This window comes from Vanacampus margaritifer, chromosome 14 (genome assembly GCF_051991255.1).
Source record: "Vanacampus margaritifer isolate UIUO_Vmar chromosome 14, RoL_Vmar_1.0, whole genome shotgun sequence".
NCBI classification, from domain to species: Eukaryota; Metazoa; Chordata; class Actinopteri; order Syngnathiformes; family Syngnathidae; genus Vanacampus; species Vanacampus margaritifer.
Genome location: NC_135445.1, coordinates 1,004,597 through 1,027,242, shown reverse-complemented (window position 1 = coordinate 1,027,242; position 22,646 = coordinate 1,004,597). Strand labels below are relative to the sequence as shown.

The 22,646-nt window shown below is 40.7% G+C and overlaps 1 protein-coding gene and 1 non-coding gene across 8 annotated transcripts; both read right to left on the bottom strand.

The window, feature by feature from the left end:
* Positions 1-1,455: 1,455 nt before the first annotated feature.
* On the bottom strand, positions 1,456-22,639 carry LOC144063973 (myocyte-specific enhancer factor 2C-like). Of its 7 annotated transcripts, XM_077586067.1 has the most exons (12): positions 15,333-15,546; positions 14,032-14,136; positions 9,650-9,789; positions 8,238-8,441; positions 5,612-5,755; positions 4,090-4,258; positions 3,966-4,007; positions 3,721-3,887; positions 3,605-3,628; positions 2,278-2,407; positions 2,059-2,203; positions 1,456-1,954 (listed from the first exon to the last, which is right to left on the bottom strand). In XM_077586067.1, the coding sequence occupies exons 3-12, from the start codon at positions 9,701-9,703 to the stop codon at positions 1,684-1,686; spliced, it is 1,350 nt and encodes a 449-aa protein (XP_077442193.1). In that variant the 5' UTR covers positions 9,704-9,789; positions 14,032-14,136; positions 15,333-15,546; the 3' UTR covers positions 1,456-1,683. The 7 variants fall into 7 exon arrangements, 6 of the variants coding, with proteins under 6 accessions (XP_077442193.1, XP_077442195.1, XP_077442191.1 ...); XM_077586069.1 differs by having other exon boundaries at positions 3,721-3,884; positions 14,032-15,548; XM_077586065.1 differs by having other exon boundaries at positions 14,032-15,546.
* Positions 17,351-17,424, bottom strand: trnat-agu (transfer RNA threonine (anticodon AGU)). The gene has a single exon. It is a non-coding gene; the product is annotated as a tRNA-Thr (tRNA).
* Positions 22,640-22,646: the final 7 nt, after the last annotated feature.

Genomic DNA, 22,646 nt, shown 5'->3' with positions numbered 1-22,646 from the left:
AACCAATGGCGTGACTTGTGGCGTCACCATGGCAACGGCGTGGGCTCTGACGCCAGCGCGCACACACAAAAAACAAAAACATTTGAGGCCGTCACTGTCCTGCAGTCCTCCGATGCTAAGCTAAAGGCTAACGCACGACAAGCTAACAGCTAAAAGCTAACATGACACTCCACAAAACGAGGCCTCACTTGCGCGGGCTCCGCCCCTGCCCTCATGCACGGCCGGCTGTGATTGGCTTCTGCGCCCAGCCTGGCCCCGCCCCTTCGCCCTGTCACTTTTATTCCCCTTACTGACTTTTTTTCTCCCCTTCCAACCTTCTTCTGAACCCGCAACTTCTTTCTTCCTGTCACCTCACTGACCTTCGCTCACTTGCGTCTCCATTTTGTTCGAATCGACTTTTTCTGAACGTTTACGGATGAAGTGGTTATGGATTTTGTAAATTGGACCTCGTGTTGGTTTGCATTTTTTTATTTTTTTATTTGTTCGTTATTTTTTATTTGAAGCTGCCCACAAAGTGGCCGCAAATATACCCGAATTTAAAACGGAAAGTCGACACCAACGACTTTTAGGACCACACTGAAAAGGGAAAAACAAACAAAACAAAAATCATTATACCAAAAGAATAAAGTTATTTTTCCGATAAAGATGTCATCTTTTTCAGATTTTTTTTCCCTCTGGAAAATGGTCGTATTTTCTCAAGAAAATTTTATATAAATTAATATTAAGAAAACAAACATTTGCTCATGATACAAATGAGTTTTGCGGACAAAAAGTAGTATTTTCTGATAAAAATAAAAATAATTCATCTTATAATTAGGATTTTATTCAGTAAAGTTAAGTTGTTTTTTAAAGACTGTTTCAAAAAAACTAAATCCTATTTCAATATCAGCGCTTTTATTTCTTCACTTTCACATTATTTTAATAAAATCGTATTTTTTCACGACTGTTGTAATCCTAAGAGAATAACGTTTTCTCACAATATCAATTGTTTTCCAAATCTTTTTGCAGAAAAAAGTTATAATACTACCATGATAAAATTGCATTTTATTCAGGGATATAAAGTTGCCCCCCCCCCCCCCCCCAAAAAAATTATTTTTTCTTTTAATAAAAAAAAAAGTTTACTCTAAGTAGTAAATGCCCCCCCCCAACCCTTCCACTTTGGAGAATTTGAATGACCGTTTAAAAAATAAATAAATAAGTAAAAATGATCGTTTTTAATTCCCCCTTCATAATGGCACCTGGGACTGGTTGGGGTTCCTCAGGGTTCCCTTGTGGATCCATTGAAGTTTTGCTTTCATTTCATTGTGTATGCTAAAGCATTAGCTTCACTCAGCTGGGACTGATTTTTTCTTTTGAGATTTTTTTTTCAGCGATTGGCGAGTTTTACTTTGACTCACGACGCGCCGCCTCACAAACACAGAGAGCACGACGGGATTAAGAATATGATCCATGGGCTGTCTTGGCATTCATTTACTGCTGACTTTTTTAGATAGTGGACTGAGAGTTTCTAAAAAGGTGATTAGAAATCTTTTTGTAGCAAACAGGGAGTCGCGAATGGACTTTAAATAGTGTCGCTAAAAATCCCTGCGTAGCGACTAGCGATGGATTCCGAACATAGCCAATGAGATGATTGTGGAATAAACACTAGAAGGTGTGACAAGCCCCGCCCCCTCCGGCCTCCCATCATGTGGCCCAGCCCTCCGTCAGCCGCATGCGCTTGACGGACGGGCTGTGCCGCTCGTCCTGAGTGGACGGCGGCCGCAGCAGGAAGTCGCCGCCGTCGCGATCCTCGCCGCCGTCGTACGAGCTCCCGCAGCTGGACGCGCTGCCGGCAGGCGAGCGGCCCGGACGGGAGGCCGGCCCGCGCTCCCGGGGGGGCGAGGCCGGCTCTGACTTGATGTGGAGGTTCGGGTGGCCTGAGGGGAAGTTGAGGTTGGCGTTCTGACACAAGTTCCTGCAAGACACGGAAATCAGGACATTTGATTTGGTTGCAAGAACAACAAACAAATGTAACTGTTGTTTGTCTCCAGATTCAAATGTCTTTTTGTTTTCGCTGACCCCATATGACTGAGTGGCACGCTGTGCAGGTTGTGCAGGTCGTGGACGTGCTGCTGCTGCTGCCAGCCTCCGCCGCCACCGCCGCCGCCGCCGGAGCCCGACCCGAAAGCCGTGAGAAAGGCCAGCTCGCCGCCCAGCGAGAACTCTGAGCAGCACAAACAAGTTCCGCTTCAGTCGGGGCTGGCCTCGGCGCCGCCCGTCACGGACCGACCCACTCACCTGCGCCGAAAGAGGTCAGCGAGGACGGGTAGCCTCCCATGGCGGCGCCGGGAAGCGACGCGGCGGCGGACACGCACGAGGCGGGACTGGATAGCGTCTGCGCCGTCTGGGAGTGATTGATCCGAGCGTTCTGCCGAAGCACAGAAGAAGAACGACATTCATCCTGATTAGACAAAAAAGTATAGCAATCCTTCTATGTTTATAGTAAACAAATCCCTTTTTCCCCAAACTCATAAACGTCAATCCATGATCATGGCCAAAGATGTGTATTGTAAAATGAAGCTGCAGCTGACTCTGGTTGTAGGCGTAAAAAGCAGGACCGAAGAGGATTTGACATTCGTGACATTCGGTAATCTTACGCAAAAACTAGGCTGAGCTTGAAATAGTTCTTCCTTATTTCAAATTGACATAGTGTCAAACACAATGATGTACCGCCCACTAGTGGCCAACAGTGGAATGACACACAAAATAAACAGGAGGCAGAACTATTTATGAAGCGTGCAAAAGAAAAAAAAAATCTGCAAAATGGTGGGACTGCAAAACTAAAGTATGGTTTAAGTCTTTTGTGTTTATCAAAATGGGAAAGAGTTTTAATTATGGAGAAAAAAAAACAATCGAAATCGAACGAAATGATCCAATTAACCATACATACAATATGACATGTAGAACCACCAAAGTTTAATCAACAAAAATGTGTATTTTTTTTCTTTGAAAACCAAATTTTAGGGGAACCACAAAAAGTTGTCAAGAAAAATCTGTCAGAAATGGAAAAACAGCAAATTTCATAAGATCAAAGTCTTTTTTTTTTTGTAACGTAATCTTGAGAAAAATTGCCGTATTTCGTTAAGATTTTTTTTCAAGAAAATCAAGTAATTTTACGAGAAGGTAGCCATATTTCATATTTTTCTTTTTATATAATTTCGGGAGAAACATCGATCTATTTTTTGTTTTAAAGAATGTATATGTATATCCAAAAGTATTTTTTTTAAAATTTTATTTTGCGCAAATTGTACCACTAGTGGTCCTCGTAGCACACTGAGAATTTCTGGACAAATCTGGAAGTCAATCAATCAATCAATTCGCCAGCGGGGAGCGCATTTTATTTTGAATTTGTAAATCTCAAGGACCCTTGCTCCATTTCAAAGGGCACATCAGCCATTTTGGTTAGAAGTGGCCATTTTGCAGCACATTTCACGCCAACTGGAAAATTGTCCTTAATGAGCCCCCTTGCTTGATTTCAATGCCTTGTCGAGGTTGTCATGTTGTTGTTAACAAGCGAGCGAGCACACACGGAACAACAACAACATCAACAATGTGTGTAACTTACCAACATCAGGTCAAAGTCCTCACACTAGAGGGCAGCAGTGAGTGAGTTGCAGACAGCCGTTAGTTGGAGAACAAAAAAAAACTGTTTTTCTTTCAAACGTGTGCAAAAACACTCACGACGGTCGGCATGTTGCTGCACTTGTTGGCGGGGGGCATCAGGGGTCGGAGGTCAGGCTTGCGGCCCATGCTCATTGGCGGACTTTTGTCTTGGATGCTCTTAGACACGCCCCCTGGTGACATCATGGCGGAGGAGGGGCACTGGCTGCTGTAGACGCTGTTTCCTGCTGGATGACAAAAAAAAAGTGTTTCATTGTATCATTGTGATGATGATGATGATGATGATGATGACGATGACGACTTACCCACACTGACAACAGTGTTTGTCAACTCGGGGCCCAGCAGGCCTGAAACGACAATTTTTAAGAAATTGTTAATTTTTTGTGGATTTGTTTGAAATGTCTCTCAGATCCTCTTGCGGTAGCAGACCTGCGTCTTCGCCGCTGGGGGGGCGATGGGGGGACATGGCGGTCCTCTGCATGGAAGCGTGGTGGATGGGCAGCAGGTTGTGGTTGGCAGCGGCGCCCCCTATGCCGGGGTGTGAGTACAGCAGAGGGGAGGCGTTCACACCCATGTCATAGTTGGAGGGGGTCACACCCTGCAGGTTTGGGGGCAGATGGGGAGGGGGGGGGGGTCAGGGGGGGTTAGACAGCTGTAGTCATCACACATTGCAAAAAAAAAAAAAACATTTGTTTGGAGGATTTTTTTTTAATTTAGCTCTTTGACTGCCAAAAACGTCAAATAACGTTTCGTAAAATCCTATGGAGGAGTGCCAAAGACGTTAAAAGACGTTTGTTCCAAAACAGAGGTGAAACTAACCATTTTCTATTGTGGATTACTGAAAAACGGAATAAGGTAGAAACAAACTTTTTTTTTCTGATGAAAGATGAGAGTCCAATCTTTTTTTGGTAGTATGTGTGTTTCCATAGTCCAAACACATAATTTTCTATGGACATTGAAAGATCAGTCAAAATGCTTAAAATCAGCTGGCACCCACGGCATCCCTTTTCTGAAAACGTCTGGCAGTCAAAGAGTTAAAAAAAAAAAAAGAAAATGTTAATATTGTTGTTTATTTTTATTTTTTTTTAACAATTGTCATATTGTATCAAATACAAATATTGTGATTTTTAAATGAAGAAAAACATTCTTCGTTCTTGTTTTAAGAGCTATAATTTAGAGGGGAAGGTTGTTTTTGGTTTCATTCTTTTGATTGTCGTGGGTTTTTTTTTTCAACAAAAGAAAATTCTATATTTTTGGGGGGGAAAAAAGGATCGGAAGAGTTTTTCTTTACCTTTAACAATTATCATTTTTTTCTTTTAATAGATTTGTTTTAATGATGTTACAGTATATTATACTTTTTGGTACACAGTATATCAGTTTGCTTGGTATTTTTTTTGAAAATAAAAAAAAAGCTAAAAAAAATTCTTAGGAAAATAAAAGTATCTATTTTGGGGAAACATTTTTTTTAAGTTGCACTATTAATTTTTCTTCCTGGGTAATCTAAAAAAAAAAACGTTAAAAACACATAGTATTAAAAAGTTGTATAATTGGGAAACTGTATCTGGAAAAAAGTTCATAAGACGTTTTGTTTATTTTTCCGTGGTTTTAATCTTAGATGATGAATGTCATTTGTTTTTAGCAAATCCTATTTAAAAAAAGTCAATTGTTTTTATTTTTAAGAAAGGAAGTTATTCTTGCAACATTAGGACTGTTTTTGTTTTTTCAACCAAATGATGTTCTCGCAATACGATTTTCTGGATAAATCCCAGCCTTTTTTTCTTTTAAACAATAAAACAGTCAATAAAGAAGGAATTAAGGAAAATAACAAACGATGACGATGACTTCTTGGAAAAAGAAACACACAACTTAATTTCTTGAACAAATGGGATTTTTTGTGCCAGTTTGCAAGTGTGTGCGGTGGAGGTCCGTCGCCATGGTGACGGCAACTCACGCAGATCCGCTGCCTGTTGAGCATCAGGTCAATATCGTCGCCGATTTTGGGGTACTTGTCGTCCGTCTCGGGGCTCTGACCGGCAGAGTCGTCTGCCTCCATGTCGGGACTCTCGCTGCCACTTAAGCCTTTCTTGCGCAACGTCTGCAAATGCATACACGTGTCAGCAACACCATCAACCAATATATATATATATATATATATATTTATTTTTTAATATATATATATATATATATTTATTTTTTAATATATATATATATATATATATATATTTATTTATTTTTTAATATATATTTATATTTTTTTATATATATATATATTTTTTTATATATATATATATATATATACACACACACATATATACAACAAATATGAAAAACGTGGTTCAATGACGAGTCCGGCCACTTGGGGGCGCCATGGTTGCACAGAATGAACTCGGCAACGCGCAAAGGTCAGCATGAAAGCAAATTATTTTTTTATATATTTATATTTGCTTTTTATTTATTTATTTTTTTTAATTCAGGGTCATTTTTGTTTTAGCTGAATCACATGAAATGAAAACAGTTTTTTATTTAACTTTTACACTAAACAAATTCAATGCAATATTACCATTAAAAATAGTGCTTACACACACTCATACACACACACACACACACACTCACACACACTCCCATTGACGCCACAGCCGCCCTTGCTATTCTTAGCCGTTGTGTTCTATTTTTAGCAGCGTGCTGCTTTCCAGCCATTTAGCAGCAGGCAGGGAGTGCCGCCAACACAAACCAGCTCCACTCTTTGTGTGTGCGCATGTAATGGGAAACACACCACAGAGTCACAAGGCCGGCTGCTCGATTGCGGGAAAAAATAATAATCACGATTATTTTGGCAATAATTGAAATCCTGATTATTCAAACGATTTTTTTTTGGGTACAAAACAAGAAAATGTTTTAAAAAATTGAAACACTATAATTACGTAAATTCCTTTTGGACTAAAGAGAATTTATAATAATATCTATTTATAATAATATATATTTATTTATTTATGTTGGCAAAAAACTTGAAGTTAAAGTGCATCTTATGCACTGTGCAGTAGGACGACAATTTATTTTTTGGTACAAAACAAGAAAATGTTTAAACATTTAAAAATATTAAGACCAGTTTAAAAAAAAAAAATAGAAACACTATAATTATGTAAGTTCCTTTTGGATGAAACAAAATTGTATTCATTATTTAAATTTTTTTAAAATGGTGCAAATATATAAATTGAAACAAAATCTTTTTTTTTAAACAATTATTCAGATTTTGTAATTGTGCAGTGTAATAATTGAAATGCACAACCCTTCACACACGCACACAAAATGTTTGACTGTCTTTGCTTGATGTTGTCAGTGAGCCACTTTGAGGCGTAACTTGACGCTACGCAAAAACAACAACACACAAGACAACCACACAACGCAGAACGCACAACAACAACACAACACACAATCCAAGAAAATGCAAAACAGCAGCACAACGCCACACAACAGAAGACAACGAAACGCAACACGTGGTCATCCTGGTGGACAAGTTGAGTAGCGCACCCTTGGCAGGTTGGACGGATGTCCCCGAGGCCACGGCCCTCCCGGATTACGCTAACGAGCTCCAAGCGGATGGCGTCAGATTAGGCGGGATTACGCAAAATTACGGCAGATTATGCGGCGGCTAAAGACGGGGCCATGAGGTGGGCCGCGTGGGCACACGCACCTGCAGCCAGGACACGTGCGCGCACGCGCACGCACACACAATCACTTCATTCTATTAACTGTGGCACGTTACAGTGACTGCGTTGTATGCCGTCAATATTGGGGTTAAAGGTCAAAATTCCGCTTTGCGTGACAAACGGGACAACTGATTTACGTGCGTGGACATTTTCACCACAAAGACGGAAAATAATGTGAAAACGTGGCAGAAAAGTCACTGTCTTCACGTTAGCTCATTTGGCAACGTAAAATGGCCGCCAGGCATAAAAGTAGCTCCTGCTGGACCATTGTTTTAAAATGTTCTAAAAATGATCCATGCATTTGTGGAAAACTAAATCTAATGAAAATGAACAAAGCTGACCTGAAAACAAATTGAAACTAACTAAAAAAAAAAACTATTGATGCAAATTCCAAAAGTTGAGTAACCGAAGGCTGAAATTGTGAATGAAAAAAAGATTGGAACATGGTATGATTTTGAGCGATGTGGAATGATATTGAAAAATATGGAATGAACGTGTCATTGGTCCCAATGAATGTGATTCACAGAATGTGGAATTTTTTATGGCTATTTAATGGTGAAAATGTGGAATTTTAGAAAATTGACAAGTTTTGGCGAGTTGAAATTGAAATTTTAAATGGGTGCGATGTAAATGTTGAATCTGCCATTGGAAATGACTGGGGAATTTTGGGGCGAAAAAGTTGCATTTTGGGATAACCGTGCAAATTTGGAATGAGAAAAATAGTAGCCGCCATGGTGAGATTTTTTGGAATATGTTGAAATGAGAATAATGTGAATCGGATGAATTATGTGAAAGGATTGGGAGTGCTGTCCTGCAGGTGTACCTAATGAAGTGTCCGCGGTGCTTGTGCGGTGCGTGCGCGCGACTCACGTCGACGATGTCGGCGTTGGTCCTGCTCTCGTGCGGCTCGTTGTACTCGGTGTACTTGAGCAGCACTTTGTCCATGTCGGTGCTGGCGTACTGGAAGAGTTTGTTGGTGCTGTTGAAGATGATGAGCGCGATCTCGCAGTCGCACAGCACGCTCAGCTCGTACGCCTTCTTCATCAGGCCGAACTTGCGCTTGGTGAAGGTCACCTGAGGGTCACACGCAAACGTTAGCGTGCTGTTCATTTTTTGGCTCGCCTTTCCCACATGCCAGGGCATCACAGTACATCAAGTAACTGGAAAGACAGAAAACACATGGTGTGTGTTTTGGGTTGGGGGGGGGGGGGGCAGGGTTAGTACTGCCCCGCCATCAGGAAGCACATGTGCCAGCATTTCCTGTCATAACAGGAAGAGACAAACTGTTCACACACAGCCAGTCACTCGTGTGGGACCACACACACACACACACACACACACACACACACACACTCACAGGTCAATCAAGTACACGGTGTCGTACTTGATTGTACGTTCCCATAAAAATACCACATCAAACCGGTAACGTTTCATTTTTGGCGATGCTCCACTACGAACAAGTCATGCGAGCTTCACGCCACATCGGCGTGTCGCTACGTTACTTGAAATATTAGCAGTCCGCGAGAACGATGATATTTTTGTGGCCGTTTTGTGTTGGTTTGATTGTTTTAATGACTTATTGGCTACCACAGCCCAGGATCATGACAGCTTTCCATTATCAGCTCATTCAAAGCCCAAAACAGTATGAATACGTTTTTTTTAACGCTAGAGCATAAAAAAAGGCTTTGATGCCGCTTCTAACCTGAAGAGGTCGCTTAAAGCAGATGCAGCCATATTTCTAATAGTTTGACATTTTTTCCCCACTTTTATATTAGGAGTATGAAAACTTAGAACAATATTTTTTTTGTAAATTTAGAACAGATATAACATTTGAGATTAATTGTGAGTTAACTTATTGAAGTCATGCGATAAATTACGATTAAAAATTGTAATTGCCTGACACCTCTCATTTTTACTGATCCGAGTTTTAATTTGCCAGGGTCAGCAAAATATCTTAAAAAGTTAGCAGAAAATGTCAATAAAATGTTTTAAATGGATCTGTTATCGGCTCTTGGATTATTTTATTTTTTTTAAAGGCCGATGCTAATATTTGTCAAAATGCCGAATATTGGCGCCGATACTCAGCCTGGTCGATAATCGGTCTATCCATAGTGTTGTGCTACAGTTTTGTGGTGAGGATTATGCATTGCTTGAATTTTGAAGTGTGTTGCTAGTTTACAGTTGTGTCGTTACATTGAGATGTCGGAACGTGTCGCGTTCCACTCGGCTGATACAACAGTTATGTTGCGTTTAAGCGTCGCCGTCGTCGTGTTCAGGCTCACATGTCTGTTGCGTTCGTCCACAATGCGGGCAATCTGAATTTTCTTCCTGCCCATTTTGGGGCTCTCGCTCTCTCGCTCGCTCTTCTTTTTGTCTTTGGCGTCCTCGTCGTCCTCACGTCTCACCCTGCGAGCCGGCACGTCTGGAAGACAACGAGCACGAAGGAGTTACATCGACGTGAGCGCGTGTGCCGCCGCCGCCGCCGGCGCACGCATGGACAAGCCGCCGCTCATCCTGGGGACACGCCCGCCCGGCTACTTCCTCCGGGCGTCTTTTCAGGTTGTGTTGACACGCTTTTGGAGACACGCCTCAGTTTTGGGGGCATTCGGAACAACAACAAAGACGACGGAATGCTGAAGCATTCCCACAAATGTTATTTGGATTTTTCACACTTCTCACGTAATACTTCTCTCAATTGACTTCTTAAGCGTTCCACGTGCATTCAAACCTTAGCATTCAGCTGTTAGCATTCCTACGCAATGTCTCCAGAAAAATAGTCAACTTTTTTAAAAAGTTGTGAATTAAAAAATAAATAAATTGAATTCAAATCTTAAAGAAAAAGTATCCAATGTTGTGCGTTATATAAAATATAAATATAAAAATGTATAATTAAAAACAAATGTATTTGTTCATGTATATAAATATTTTTGCTGTTTTTATTTCCATTTATATTTATTTATTTGGGATTAAATTTTCCAATTATATTTTTTATATCCGTTTTTATTTTGAATTTTAGTCATTTATTTATTTATTTATTTAGTCATTTATATATTTTGAATTTTGGCAGTTTTGGTTCTGCATAGTTTGTAGAACTTAAATGATTTTTTTCAATTTTCGAATAATGCTATAAAAATAATTTATGGAAATAGTGAAGAGCAGTTATGTGTTCATATAATTACACTGTCATATGATTTAAAAAATATATTTTCCAAAAATTAGCTGCAAGTAAAAAAAAAAACTTTCAACTCGTCATTTATGGATGTTTAATGTAGAATTTTGAGGTGAAAACGGATTGATTCCATTTTAGAGTAAGACTGTAAAATAACAAAAAGTAAAACACATCCAAATCTTTCCATGTTTTATTTCTTAATTAACTTGTAAAAATTCCTAACATTTTTTCTCACCTTGTCATTGTGAGGTGTTGTGTACAAATGGTTTAAGGGATTTTAGACTTCTGTCCATCTGGGAAATATTTGCATGCTTTCCTTTTTAAGACTTTAGAAACTGATGGGAGGAAAAAATGCATTCATTACATTTCTGAATAAAGACGATAACAAACATACAGCAAGCATCGAGAGGATCCAAATGTTTGGAAAAAAAAAAGTTACATCCTCGCGCACGCGTGTGTGCGTGCGTGCGCCATGTGAGCGGCGTCCATGCGTCTCTTAAGCGCTCGGTCGGCAGGTTAACAGGATGTACACACACGAGCGCAAACACAAACACGCAAGAGCAGCTTTACTTGGCAGCTGCCACCAAGCCCCGCCTCTTCGCCAGTCGTCAAATTCAAAGTACAAACAAACAAACAAAACTTACAACTGTCAACGTTTGTTGCCTTGAAATGTGGAGTTCATACTTTATTTGTTTAGCGACCGATTTGTTTCTGTCGTAATTCTTGTTATTTGTAAATTGATATTCTAAAGTCGCCATAGGGTACAAAAAAAAAGGGTCTATAGCGCCCCCTACATGAATTTAACGGAGCTACGTTTGACCCACGGCTACGGAAATTGGTATCGAGCATCTGTATTTATTATCATGAAATGCTGATGAATTTGACGGATTTTTGGACTTAGACCACTTTTGCACTAAAACTTCCGTTTTTGTTCAAATCCTATTTTGTTTCTTTTCTTCCCGGCAATCTCGATGATACTGAGCAGAAACTAAAGATGACAGTGATCGATAATGATTTTGATCATCGATGAATTGTTTCGAGACCTTCAGCCTGTCAACAAGCAGAGTGATGCTTTGACTGTTTTTTTTTTTTCCCAAAATAAGACTTTTTGCAAACATGAACTTTTACTTTGGAAAACAACGATCAACATCTTTGCAAATGTTCGGACGGATATTAAAGCCAAAAGCCGTAAGTGAGTCATAATGAATTGAATTTGCATTTTCTGCACCGTCAACCTGAAGAATGGTTTAGAAATTAAAACGTGTTTTTGTCCCGATTCATGGGAAAATTGGCAAAATACCTGACAGACAAACCAGTCATGAAAATAATCGTCAGTTGCCGCCCTAGATGACGATACCTTAGTTGTGGATGAAAGAGCAAGCGACATGGTCCAAGTCCAAAGTCATTCAAAGCACAATTTGACAGCACAATGCACGCATGACACACGACCAAGACGGGAAGCCTCAGAAAACGTGAAATACGTCTGCAGTAAAAGGACAAAAATGCAGTTGGCCCGCTGGAGTTTGTCAGCTGTCATTAGCATCGCGTGCGTTCACTTCCCGTTTGGCCCAAACATGTCGCCACGCGTGACGTAGTCACGTGACGTCGGCACATTCAGCAAAGGAGCGCCAACATTCTTTCTTTCTTTCTTTTTCTTTCTCTCTCCTTTGTTTTGTTGCATCCTCGTGATTTGGGGTAAAAAGTTCACTTTTTATTTTGGGAGGCGGCTAAAAATAGCTCACCAGTTTCTTTGCTTGGCTGTCATCAGCAACGATCAAGCGGCGCTCAAAAGATTTACGCGAGCGACTCGCGCTTCACACGTTCGCGACATCTTCCAGCGCGCTGACACTCGCCAGCGACCAGCGTCGGGCGACACGTAAAAAAAGACAACGGAATGGTCGCCATCTAACGGCAAGGGAAAAGAACATTTGATTCTTTTAGTCAATTATGTCAGTTGATTTCACGCCATAGCAAGCAAACAACACGACTGACAAGTCGTTGTTTATCTGCGCAGGCAAAGCACGGACTGGTCGCCGTTCCATCGCAAGCCACATTCAGACGGCGAGTTTTCACGTTCACATTGTCGCTCAGTCTACAAAAAAAACAACAACCTGCAAAGTCATCCTAAGTCAAAAGTTGCTTGACAACATGAGTCTGACGGTCCTTGAAGGCAGCACCCACGGAACGCGTGCATTGTTTAACACACGTCAACGGCACGTGTGCGTGTGCGTGTGTGTGCTGTAAGATGACTGGCAACCGCACATACGTCATCCAAGCACACACGTCATGGCTAAAGGCTAACCATGCTAACACAACATCAGTGCTCTTCATCATTATGATGAAGATGATGATGTGGATTTTTTTAAATTCAGTAAATTAGGGCTGCTCGATTATGGGCGGGAAAATAATCACAATTATTTTGGTATTCATTGAAATCACAATTATTCAAACGATCATTTATTTTTGGGTACAAAACAAGAAAATGTTTAAGCATATAAAAATAGGAAGACAAATGCAATTCTTTGAAACACTATAATTATTAATTACTATGTTCATTTTGGACAAAATAAAATTCATAAAATTAGGGTTTAAAAAAAAAAGAAGTGCAAATGTCTAAATCCAAGTATGGGTTCCTTGTATAAACACACATGGTGCGTTGGAGTTTACTTGTTGTAGCCTACACTTCGAAAAGTTTTGATAACATTTAAATAACCAACAATTTCAAGAGATCTCTCGAGTGCAAATTTAGTATACTATACTAGACATAATTAATACTATTTTAACAATGCTAACAAAAGTGCAACATGTTAAAAAAAACGGCATCAGAATAGAACAGAATGATCTATTTTTTTACAATTACGCCAATTTTGTAATGGTGGAGTGCAGTAATTGAAATCATAATTAAATTTTGATTAATTGCGCAGCCCTAAATTACGTTGAACAAAAAGCATATTTGCCTAACCAGGAAGTGAAAGTGCTTGACAGTGACGTCATAAGCAGTGGTGAGGTCGAATGAATTAATAATATTCCAAATAACTTCTGTTTCAAGTGCTTTTCAATTGAGTTCACTAATATTGCATCAAAAATGACGAATGTGTGAGGGGTTCTTGTTCGAGTTTGAAAAACAAACTAACTACAAAAAAAATGTTTTAAAAAAAAAAAAAGCAGGAAAAATGTTGAAAATCGATCATTTTATAACCACGTCTGCTCGAACTACCTGACGCGGATTCTTACCGATTGATTCAAACTTGTTCCGGCCGGCATGTGTCCGTGTCCCCACCGGAACCAAGCGCTCCGGTACCAGCCGAAGGTCCGCGCAAAATCCCGTCTGGAGAGCTCCGCAAAAAGTCCAACAGTCAGCAGCACGAACGAGCTCCGCGGACGTACGCGCCACTTTAACACAACACGCGATGCGTTCGCGGACGTCCCGAATGCGAGGACGGATTATCCCCGGTGAGGCGCGCGCGCGTCACGTGCACGCGCACAGGGGCTCACCTCTGACGCGTGTTTAGTGCAGCATGACTTTCCCGCCACAAGTCTTTGCTCGTTCCCGAGTGTCCGTCCAGCGGCGATCCAGCCCGGGCACGCGCGCGCAAGCACCTGAAGCACATACGCACGCACATCCAGGAAATGAGCACAAGATCAGTGACGTCAGTCAAGTTGCGGGACAAAACAGTTTCAACAAGTGAAACTGTTCAACACTTTTGATTGGTGCACTAGCGCTACTTAGTGGACGCATTCTACACACACTCACTGGACACTTCATTAGGTACACCCCACGACTGGCAGCCAATCTTTTAAGCCTTTGCTAATTGATTGATTGATTGATCGTCGTTAGGGTGACAATTTATTTTTAATTTTTGGCAGCAATGACAAACTTTGATGCCATGATCAACTGATAAATAATAGTCAAAGGAATCAACAATGATTATTAATAATTAATCATTTGATGCCCCTTTTTTAAATAAAAAAAAAACTGCCCAAATTTCAGATTGTCAAATTTTGAATGTTTGCTCTGCATTTATTTCCAAGGCATGAAAAGTGCAATATAAATTTTGGATTGATTGAATGATTAATTTCATCACGGACTGACTGGGAACAAAAATCACATCGATTGCAATGAGACAGCACATTTAGTCCAAAAGAAATAAAGATATATCAAAAGTGCTAGCAGCTAGCTTGTTCAATTTAGCTTGCGCTGCATAAAGCTTTTGACAGACAATACATAATAAACAGTATAATAGTTAATAGTGTGAAAAATAGTTGTTAATGGGAGAATATATGCCACAATCACAGAAATTTAGCTAATTACCAATTTCGTTTTGCTCGAGAATAGGCTTCCTACAGAGAAAAGTAAAGTATGCAGTAATCGCTATATTTAGCTAATTAGCGCTTCACTTTCAACCTGCCATCGTGAGGAGATTGAGTGAGAGAGTGTGCTGCAATTACTTAACTAGTTAGTTCGTTAAGTGTCAAGTTGTTTGAAAGCAAGAGTACATCACATACACTAAGTTAGCCAATTAGATAACAATGAGGTCAACCAGCTCTCGTAATTCCACAGTAATCACTTGAAAAAAAAAAACATCAGACCCAACTTAAGTTGAGTGACATCATGTGACCATATATGGTCAATCTGTAACAATCGTGCGCGCGCATGCAACAAAATGGTGGACTAGCTGACACCAGAAGAAACTAGCACAAAACTAGCTCATTGCTAACCGTGCTAGCATGTTACCGTGGTGATATTAGAATAACCTTTTTTTGGGCCACTTTGAGTGTTTGGCGTGTGGACTCACCGCTGCGTGGTCTTCACCAGGAAGAGGCGCCGCCAGGTCCAGCCGCGGGTTCCCTGTTCGATTGCTCGTCTCAAACAAGCTGGCAAGCCAGACCAGCTGGCTTTAGGGGGCACGACGCACAAGTGGTCAGCGTCCCGAGCCCACTCGGCAGATGTAGTCCACACTGAGAGGACCCCCGCCACAGCCCCTCCCTGAACAACACACCCTGTGACCCCCCCCCCCACTCCACACTCCCCCTCCATGATGAGAAGCTCACCTGTTGCTGTCACTCCTGCTAAATTTAGCCAAGGTGTCACTGATGCTGTGCGCGTTGTGAGCGTGTGCGTACAATTACGTGGAAGCGTGTGCGTATTTGTGTGTTAGCGTGTGGTTGTTTGTTGGTTTGAAGTGTTTCTGCGTGTATGTGACAATATGAGAGCACACGCATGGAAGCAAATTTGTTTTGAAAGGCCACAGGAAAGAAGAACTGCAGGGATTTTCAGGCAATCATGCGGCCGGCGGTTTCGAGTTGCGCTGACAGCCGCGCGCCCGGCGTAAACCGATCCGGACGACGGGACGAGTGCCGCGCGTGGCTGGCGATCCGAAAACACTCAGACTTGGCCCGGCAATGCCCGGGACGCCATTTGCTTTTGTTTTGACACAAAATGTCCGTTTCAAAACAAAGCTCAGCTGCCTTCCTGAAGTCATCATATACAGACTTTTATTTTGCTGAGACATCCACTTGGACATTTCAAAATAAAACTCAGCAGGCCTTTTGTTGGTACTCATCCACTTTGATGTTTTAAAATGAATACATTTTGCGGTGAAGGGTTATGCAAATAAACTCGACTTAACTTGAGATGTTAAGTCATAAGATTTGTTTGGCCCGCAAGCGCAACCTCCCCAAGCTCCGGCCCACTCCAGGTCAAAGGGCAAGTGCTGCCACATGGTTGGCATAGTTCTATTGACTATTGACTGACAGCTGTACTCCATACAGGGATCCTGGCGTAAACCACGCACTAATAACAGTGTTTTCAGCCCAAAAAAAAAAACCTAAATTGTCAGTAAATGTAGCAACGTAAGATAGTTGCCGTCTGGGTTGAGCCGCGAGAGTCCCATCGACAGTTCAGTCATATATAAGTCCGTAATACCTGGTCTTACAATAGTGGTAGAAGTAGTAATATTCTTCTTGGTTTGTCCCTGCATGACTGTATTACACAGGACTGCCTCCTGGTGGCCACGGTGGGCACAGCAGAAGGAGCATCACAATGGGCTGGATTACAGCATTAAATCCTGATACACAAATAATAATCCCAATATATTGGATTATGTTAGTCCTGTGGTTTTTTTTTTTATAAAGTACCATTTTTAATTTAAAAAAAAAATACTAAAGTTCAACTTTCAAGATGGTCATTCTACTAGTCCGCTGAATTGTCTTCGTAGTGAGGACAAAGAGCGCACTCGTACAAGGACCTGAAGCTGGATCGAATAACTGCTCTGACAGCTTTCCGCCGTGGCAAGTGTGTGGAGTCATCGCGTGGAAAGTTGCTGGGGTGGGGGTGGGCTCGTGGGGGGGGTTCTTGGAGGTCGTAGCCGGGGAGGAACTGCAGGCCGGGTTTATTTCTGGCCCAGCATGGGTCGCCTCCGACAGCTGAGCATGTGCGAGGGCAGGTCTCGACCGCCGCAACATGGCCGCCGACCTTCAGCGCCACAAGGCCTAGTTGCCATGGCGAGGTGGCGCGGGAAAGCTCTACAGCGCCACGGCGGGGACACGGGCCAAATTCGACATTGATCGTGTGTGTGTGCGTTGGCGCAACTGACAGGAGGTGCTGGGAGCGGGTTCGAAATATTTGCCATTAAAGAGCAGAACAGCGAATTAGCATCTTTGCTATGTTACAGATTTTTAAGTCGTCTACACAAACGCAAATTATTATTTTTTTTTGTGGGGGGTGGTTCTCTAAAATTTGCTGAGATTTAACGTGGACTCACTACTATATTAAAAAGTAATATTCATGAGTGGTAAAAAGCAAAAAAGCAAAAGGGACTGCTGGGATTCAAACCCAGGATCTCCTGTTTACTAGACAGGAACTTTAACCAACTAAGCCACAGCGCCACATGTGACACGGTACAACGGCACCCTGACGTACGAGTGCCCCAGGTTTCAAATCAAGATCATTTATTAGGTCGTCTTCTTCTTTTTTTTTTTTTTAAACAAATAAATTAAACAGTCACTCACGTGTACACAAAAAGGCCCCCACTCTGGTTTGTTCCCACACGGATGAGCACGTCACACTCATGACATCATCACGTACAAAGTTCATCAGCGTGCGACCTTGCAGGGGAAAGCGACGAGATGACGAGATGACGTGATCTTCACGACGCTCCGCTCATGATGGACAGGAACTCCTCCTGGTTGACTGTCCAACAAATCATTCATTCAGATTTGAATCAAGGAATTTGTAAAAAAAAAAAACTACTTAACAACAATGTACTAATGTCATGTATTTTACAGCAGCACCATTTTAAAATAACGTCTTTTACCTTGACTTTAGATCATGTTGTTAGATTTATAGATCTTTTTTTCCGCATTGGTGAAATTTATATTTCTACTTCTCCTGCACATTTGAGAGCAATAAGAACGAGTGCTGTGTGAAAATGAGTGCGTTCATTTTGAAAAGTTCGTTTAACGCCACCATTTTTTTTTTTTATGTGCGATTAATGACCGCCCTTTATTTGGAAAGCCTGTACCGCGGGAATTCCAGTCGCAACGCAGCAGACATGCCCACGTCAAAATTTTGCAGTAATACATTTCGTAATAATGTGCAGAATTTCACAAGTTATTTCATGTTTAAGATTACTTAGTTCTGAATATGAAAAGAAAAATGCACTGAGCTGTCACCAATGTCTTACAAATGCAATTTTTATGTTAACAAGACTATGAAAACGTATGGTTAAAAAAATATTTGATTGTACATTTAGAACAGATATAAAATTTGCGATTAGCAATTAATCGTGAGTTAAGTATTGAAGTTATGCGATTAATTACAATTAAAAAATGTAATCGCCTGACACCCCTAGTTGTATTGTTTAACAGTTTTTGTCAAGTCGTCATCAATTTCAGTAACCGAAAAGGTTTTTTAGAAAAAAAACAAAAAAAAAAATTATTTTACAATAATTCGTTTTTATTTCATTCTTCAGATAACCAGGTAATGTTTGTGCCTAAAAACTCACTTTTAAATCCGATCACATCGATGCAGGAAATGAGCACTCAAATCAGCGTGCCAAATGTGATGCGGGAGGTCACCACTAGAGGGCAGTAAAACGTGGCAAATTCTTGCAGGAGAACGCGACGGCGGCGGCGAAAGTGATGCGGGAGGTCACCACTAGAGGGCAGTAAAACGTGGCAAATTCTTGCAGGAGAACGCGACGGCGGCGGCGAAAGTGATGCGGGAGGTCACCACTAGAGGGCAGTAAAACGTGGCAAATTCTTGCAGGAGAATGCGACGGCGGCGGCGGCTTACTTTCGCCGTCGCCGTCGCCGTCAAAGGTGTCGATCATGCTGCGTAGCTCTTCGTCGCTGGTGTTCTCGCCGAGCTCCCTGGCCACGCGCTTCAGGTTCCTCAGGCTGATGGTTCCCGACTCGTCGTCGTCAAACAGCCGGAAGGCCTTCAGGATCTCTTCCTTGGGGTCGCGCTCCAGGATCAGCTCGCTCACTGCGCACGCACGCCCATGACCAGTTAGCATGGACCCCCCCATTCGTATTTGGAGGGAGGGGGTTACTCACCCACTTCATTGAAGTCCTCGAAGGATATTTTGCCCGTTCCTTGCATGTCGTAGTCCTTCAGGATCTGCATGACGTCCACTTTCTTCACCTCAAAGCCCAGCGCTCGCATCGCAACCTGACGACCAAACAGAGAATAACAACTTGTGAGAGCTCACCAGGATGGGGATGGATACGCGCCAATCTTAACTCTTTGACTGCCAAAAACGTTAAATAACGTTTAGTAAAATCCTATGGAGGAGTGCCAAAGACGTTAAAAGACGTTTTTTTAAAACAGAGGTGAAACTAACCATTTTCTATTGTTGATTACTGAAAAACGGAATAAGGTAGAAACAAACTTTTTTTTCTGATGAAAGATGAGAGTCCAATCTTTCATTTGGTAGTATGTGTGTTTCCATAGTCCAAACACATAATTTTCTGTGGACCTTGAAAGATCAGTCAAAATGCTTAAATCGGCTGGCACCCACGGCATCCCTTTTCTGAAAACGTCTGGCAGTCAAAGAGTTAACCGAGTGCTGAAGAAAAGGCCTGGTTGGTGGCAGGAAAAATATTTTGCCCATTTATATCATTTATCTCGCAAGTCACAAATATTTTGCTAAATTCACTTTGTCTCACTTGTGCAATTCCACATGAGAAAAGAGCATTGAACCTTTAACAAAGGACATGTGGACCGCCTTTTCTTTTACAAAAGGGACATTTTTTCCAAGAGGAGGAACTTAATTTCACTTGATACGAAAAAATTGAAATTAGGGCTGCTCCATTATGAAGAAAATATTAATCACGATTAATTTGGTAATAATTGAAATCACGATTAGGACAATTATTAGTTTTTTGGTACAAAACAAGAGAATGTAAAAAATATTAAGACAAATACATTTCTTTAAAACACTATAATTATGCAAGTTCTTCTTCTTCAAAAAAAAGCTGCAAATGTATAAATTTAAACAGCTCAAAATTAATATTAATAGTCTTTTATTTTTGTTTACGATTATGCCGATTTTGAAATTGTAATTGAATTTTGATTACCGGTAATTGCAAAGTCCTAATTTAAATTGAAAATTGTATTGATTGCATTGAAAATGGACTTTTTCTATAAATTAAAAAAAAATTGATTTAAAAAAATGAATGTTGGTAAAAAAAAGAAGAAGATTGTATTCAAACATCATATCAGGATGTAATTTTGTGGTGTCAAGTCACCTTCAACTCATGGTAGTCAATTTCATTGTCTTTGTCCGTGTCGAAGAGCTCAAAGGCTTCTCGTATTTCGTGTTTCTGCTCGTCGCTCAGCTCCTTCTTTTTCTTGCGATTGCACCTGTCCACAAACTCGTCACTGCTACTGCTGCACAACACAAAAAAACACATCAGACGTGTCTTTACATTTCAAGGTGGAGTTTGCAGCTCTCAAAACAAAAACGCTTTTTGTCATATATGTTGAAACTGCATGACCTGACAGTAGACTCCTTATCCAAATGATCTTTTGAGAAAGCATCACTCTCTGGCCCCATTCGATGCCTCTAAATTCATTATAAGTCTGATTTCAAAACAAGAACAAGCCAATCAGAAGCTGTCGAGACAGAAAGCTGGAATGTCAATCATTTGCTCATGGAGCCGTGTGGGCCACAGACCCCCAACAAAGGAGATTATTATAGTTCCGCGCAGGCCATTTTCAACAAATATCACACTGACCAATGATAAGCATAGATTTGTAGGAAAAATGTTAACTTTACCAAATTGTGACATGGGAGGTTTTAGCCCATTTATGTCAAGCAACATCCAACTATGAAAATGTTCAAGCTTTTTTTTCTAATAACAGAATACAAATGAACAATTCTGTAACACATCTTGTCAATATAACAACAAAAAACAACAAAAATATACATACAAACACTCAGACAATCCAGGTCAATTTCGCATCATAACTGAAATTACAAATATATGCTAACAACCCTAAAATAAAAAATTAGGACAAAAAAATGAAAAATGAAAAATAAATATCAACCAAAAATACTTTAAAGCATGGATTAAATGTATCTTTGTATGTAAACTAAGTAATAATACCTTTCTCTTCAAACTATTTAGTGTGACCAGTCATTTGAAAAATTAATTTCTCTCTATCATTCCAGAAGCTGATACTAAAAGGACAATCCTAAAAAAGATGAATTAGTTTCTTGAGCAGTTTTACAAAATGGACATCTATCATCTAAGTGAACAAATCTTGACACAAACATTTGTAGGATATATGTTGTGTAACAGTTTTATATGTATTTCCCGTACTTTGTTTGTTATAAAAAATTGAGAGTTGCAGAAGAATTTCCCGTGAGGAATTACTTTCCTGTGGTTACAGAAACATTTTCTTATATGACTGTTAGTACATTGTTTGCTCATATGATCTATAACATTAATATAAAAAGTAGAATTTTTGATATTAACTTCTTCACCTGTATAGCTTTTCATCAATCCTAATGTACCACTTAATATGCTTTTCACAACAAAATTGAATTCTTGTGATTTGACAGGAAATTATTTTTCTCTCAGAAATGTATAAGTAATTAATTGCCCATTTGAGTTAAACAAATCCTTTAAATATATAATAATACCCTCATCAACCCAATGTTGCAAATATAAAGACTTGTTCCTTTTATCAATAATTGAGCTGTTCCATATAATAGCTCTATGAGAGAAGTTATGGGAGTAACCCAATTTCCATGCTAAAAGGGCCTGCTGATTAAAAATTAGAAAGCTTAATTGCTAATTCGGTAATGTTATAGTCACATTTTAACAGAAAATCCAACCCACCAACCTTTTGGAACATATAATATAGAATAAAGTTCCATAGCGAAAATGTTCAAGCTTTTGCCAACCGGAAGTACATCTTGTGACGTCACGATTAAAAGGCGTGGCTCCAATCCCAATTTGCCCACCAGCGCCCGCCGCCAAGATTCCGCTGGTACCGAAACGTTTCACGCGCATATAAAATCCGCCCCAATTGAATACTTGCTCGCGTCCGTGCAACATGAAGTATAAGTGAGCCTTGTTGTCTGATACTCTCATAAGATCTCACAATTGCGAGTCGCCTGCGTCTTCCGTGTCTTCACTCATCATCCTGCGAACAACTCAACCCAAAGTCAACTTGTAGGTTTAATTTGTTTTGTGGCGCAGGTCGGCTACAAATCGCCCGCAACTTAATCCAACGTGACGACATTTAATTGTGACATTAACACGACATTTGTTCTCGCCCGGCGACGTCTGCGTGATGTCAGCCGGTCATAATGAGCTAGCGGGCTAGGCTAACGTTAGCTTCCGTCAGCGGCGTCAAACAGAGGCGCTTCGCTTAGCTTATCTTAACGTCACCGCGTAATGATCGTCGTCACATTAACCTACCTGGAGTCGCTCATGCTGGCGCCTTTGGTGACGCTCGCAAGGCCACGTCGCGTTTAAAGATGAAACATTCTCACAAACAAAAAGCAACATAAACATCGCCATTGAGAGCCTAGCCAGAAAACCATTTGTCCGCGCTCGATTGGAGGCTTCCTATTGGTGGACAAGTCACTAGG

Excerpts from the sequence above, each read along its gene's own strand:
- LOC144063973 (XM_077586065.1), bottom strand. The coding sequence starts at position 9,703 with ATGGGCAGGAAGAAAATTCAGATTGCCCGCATTGTGGACGAACGCAAC. Across the intron at positions 4,259-5,611 it reads TCAACAGGCAGCGGATCTGC|GGTGTGACCCCCTCCAACTA; the intron begins GTGAGTTGCCGT and ends CCAAACCTGCAG. Across the intron at positions 2,204-2,277 it reads GCTGACCTCTTTCGGCGCAG|AGTTCTCGCTGGGCGGCGAG; the intron begins GTGAGTGGGTCG and ends TGTGCTGCTCAG.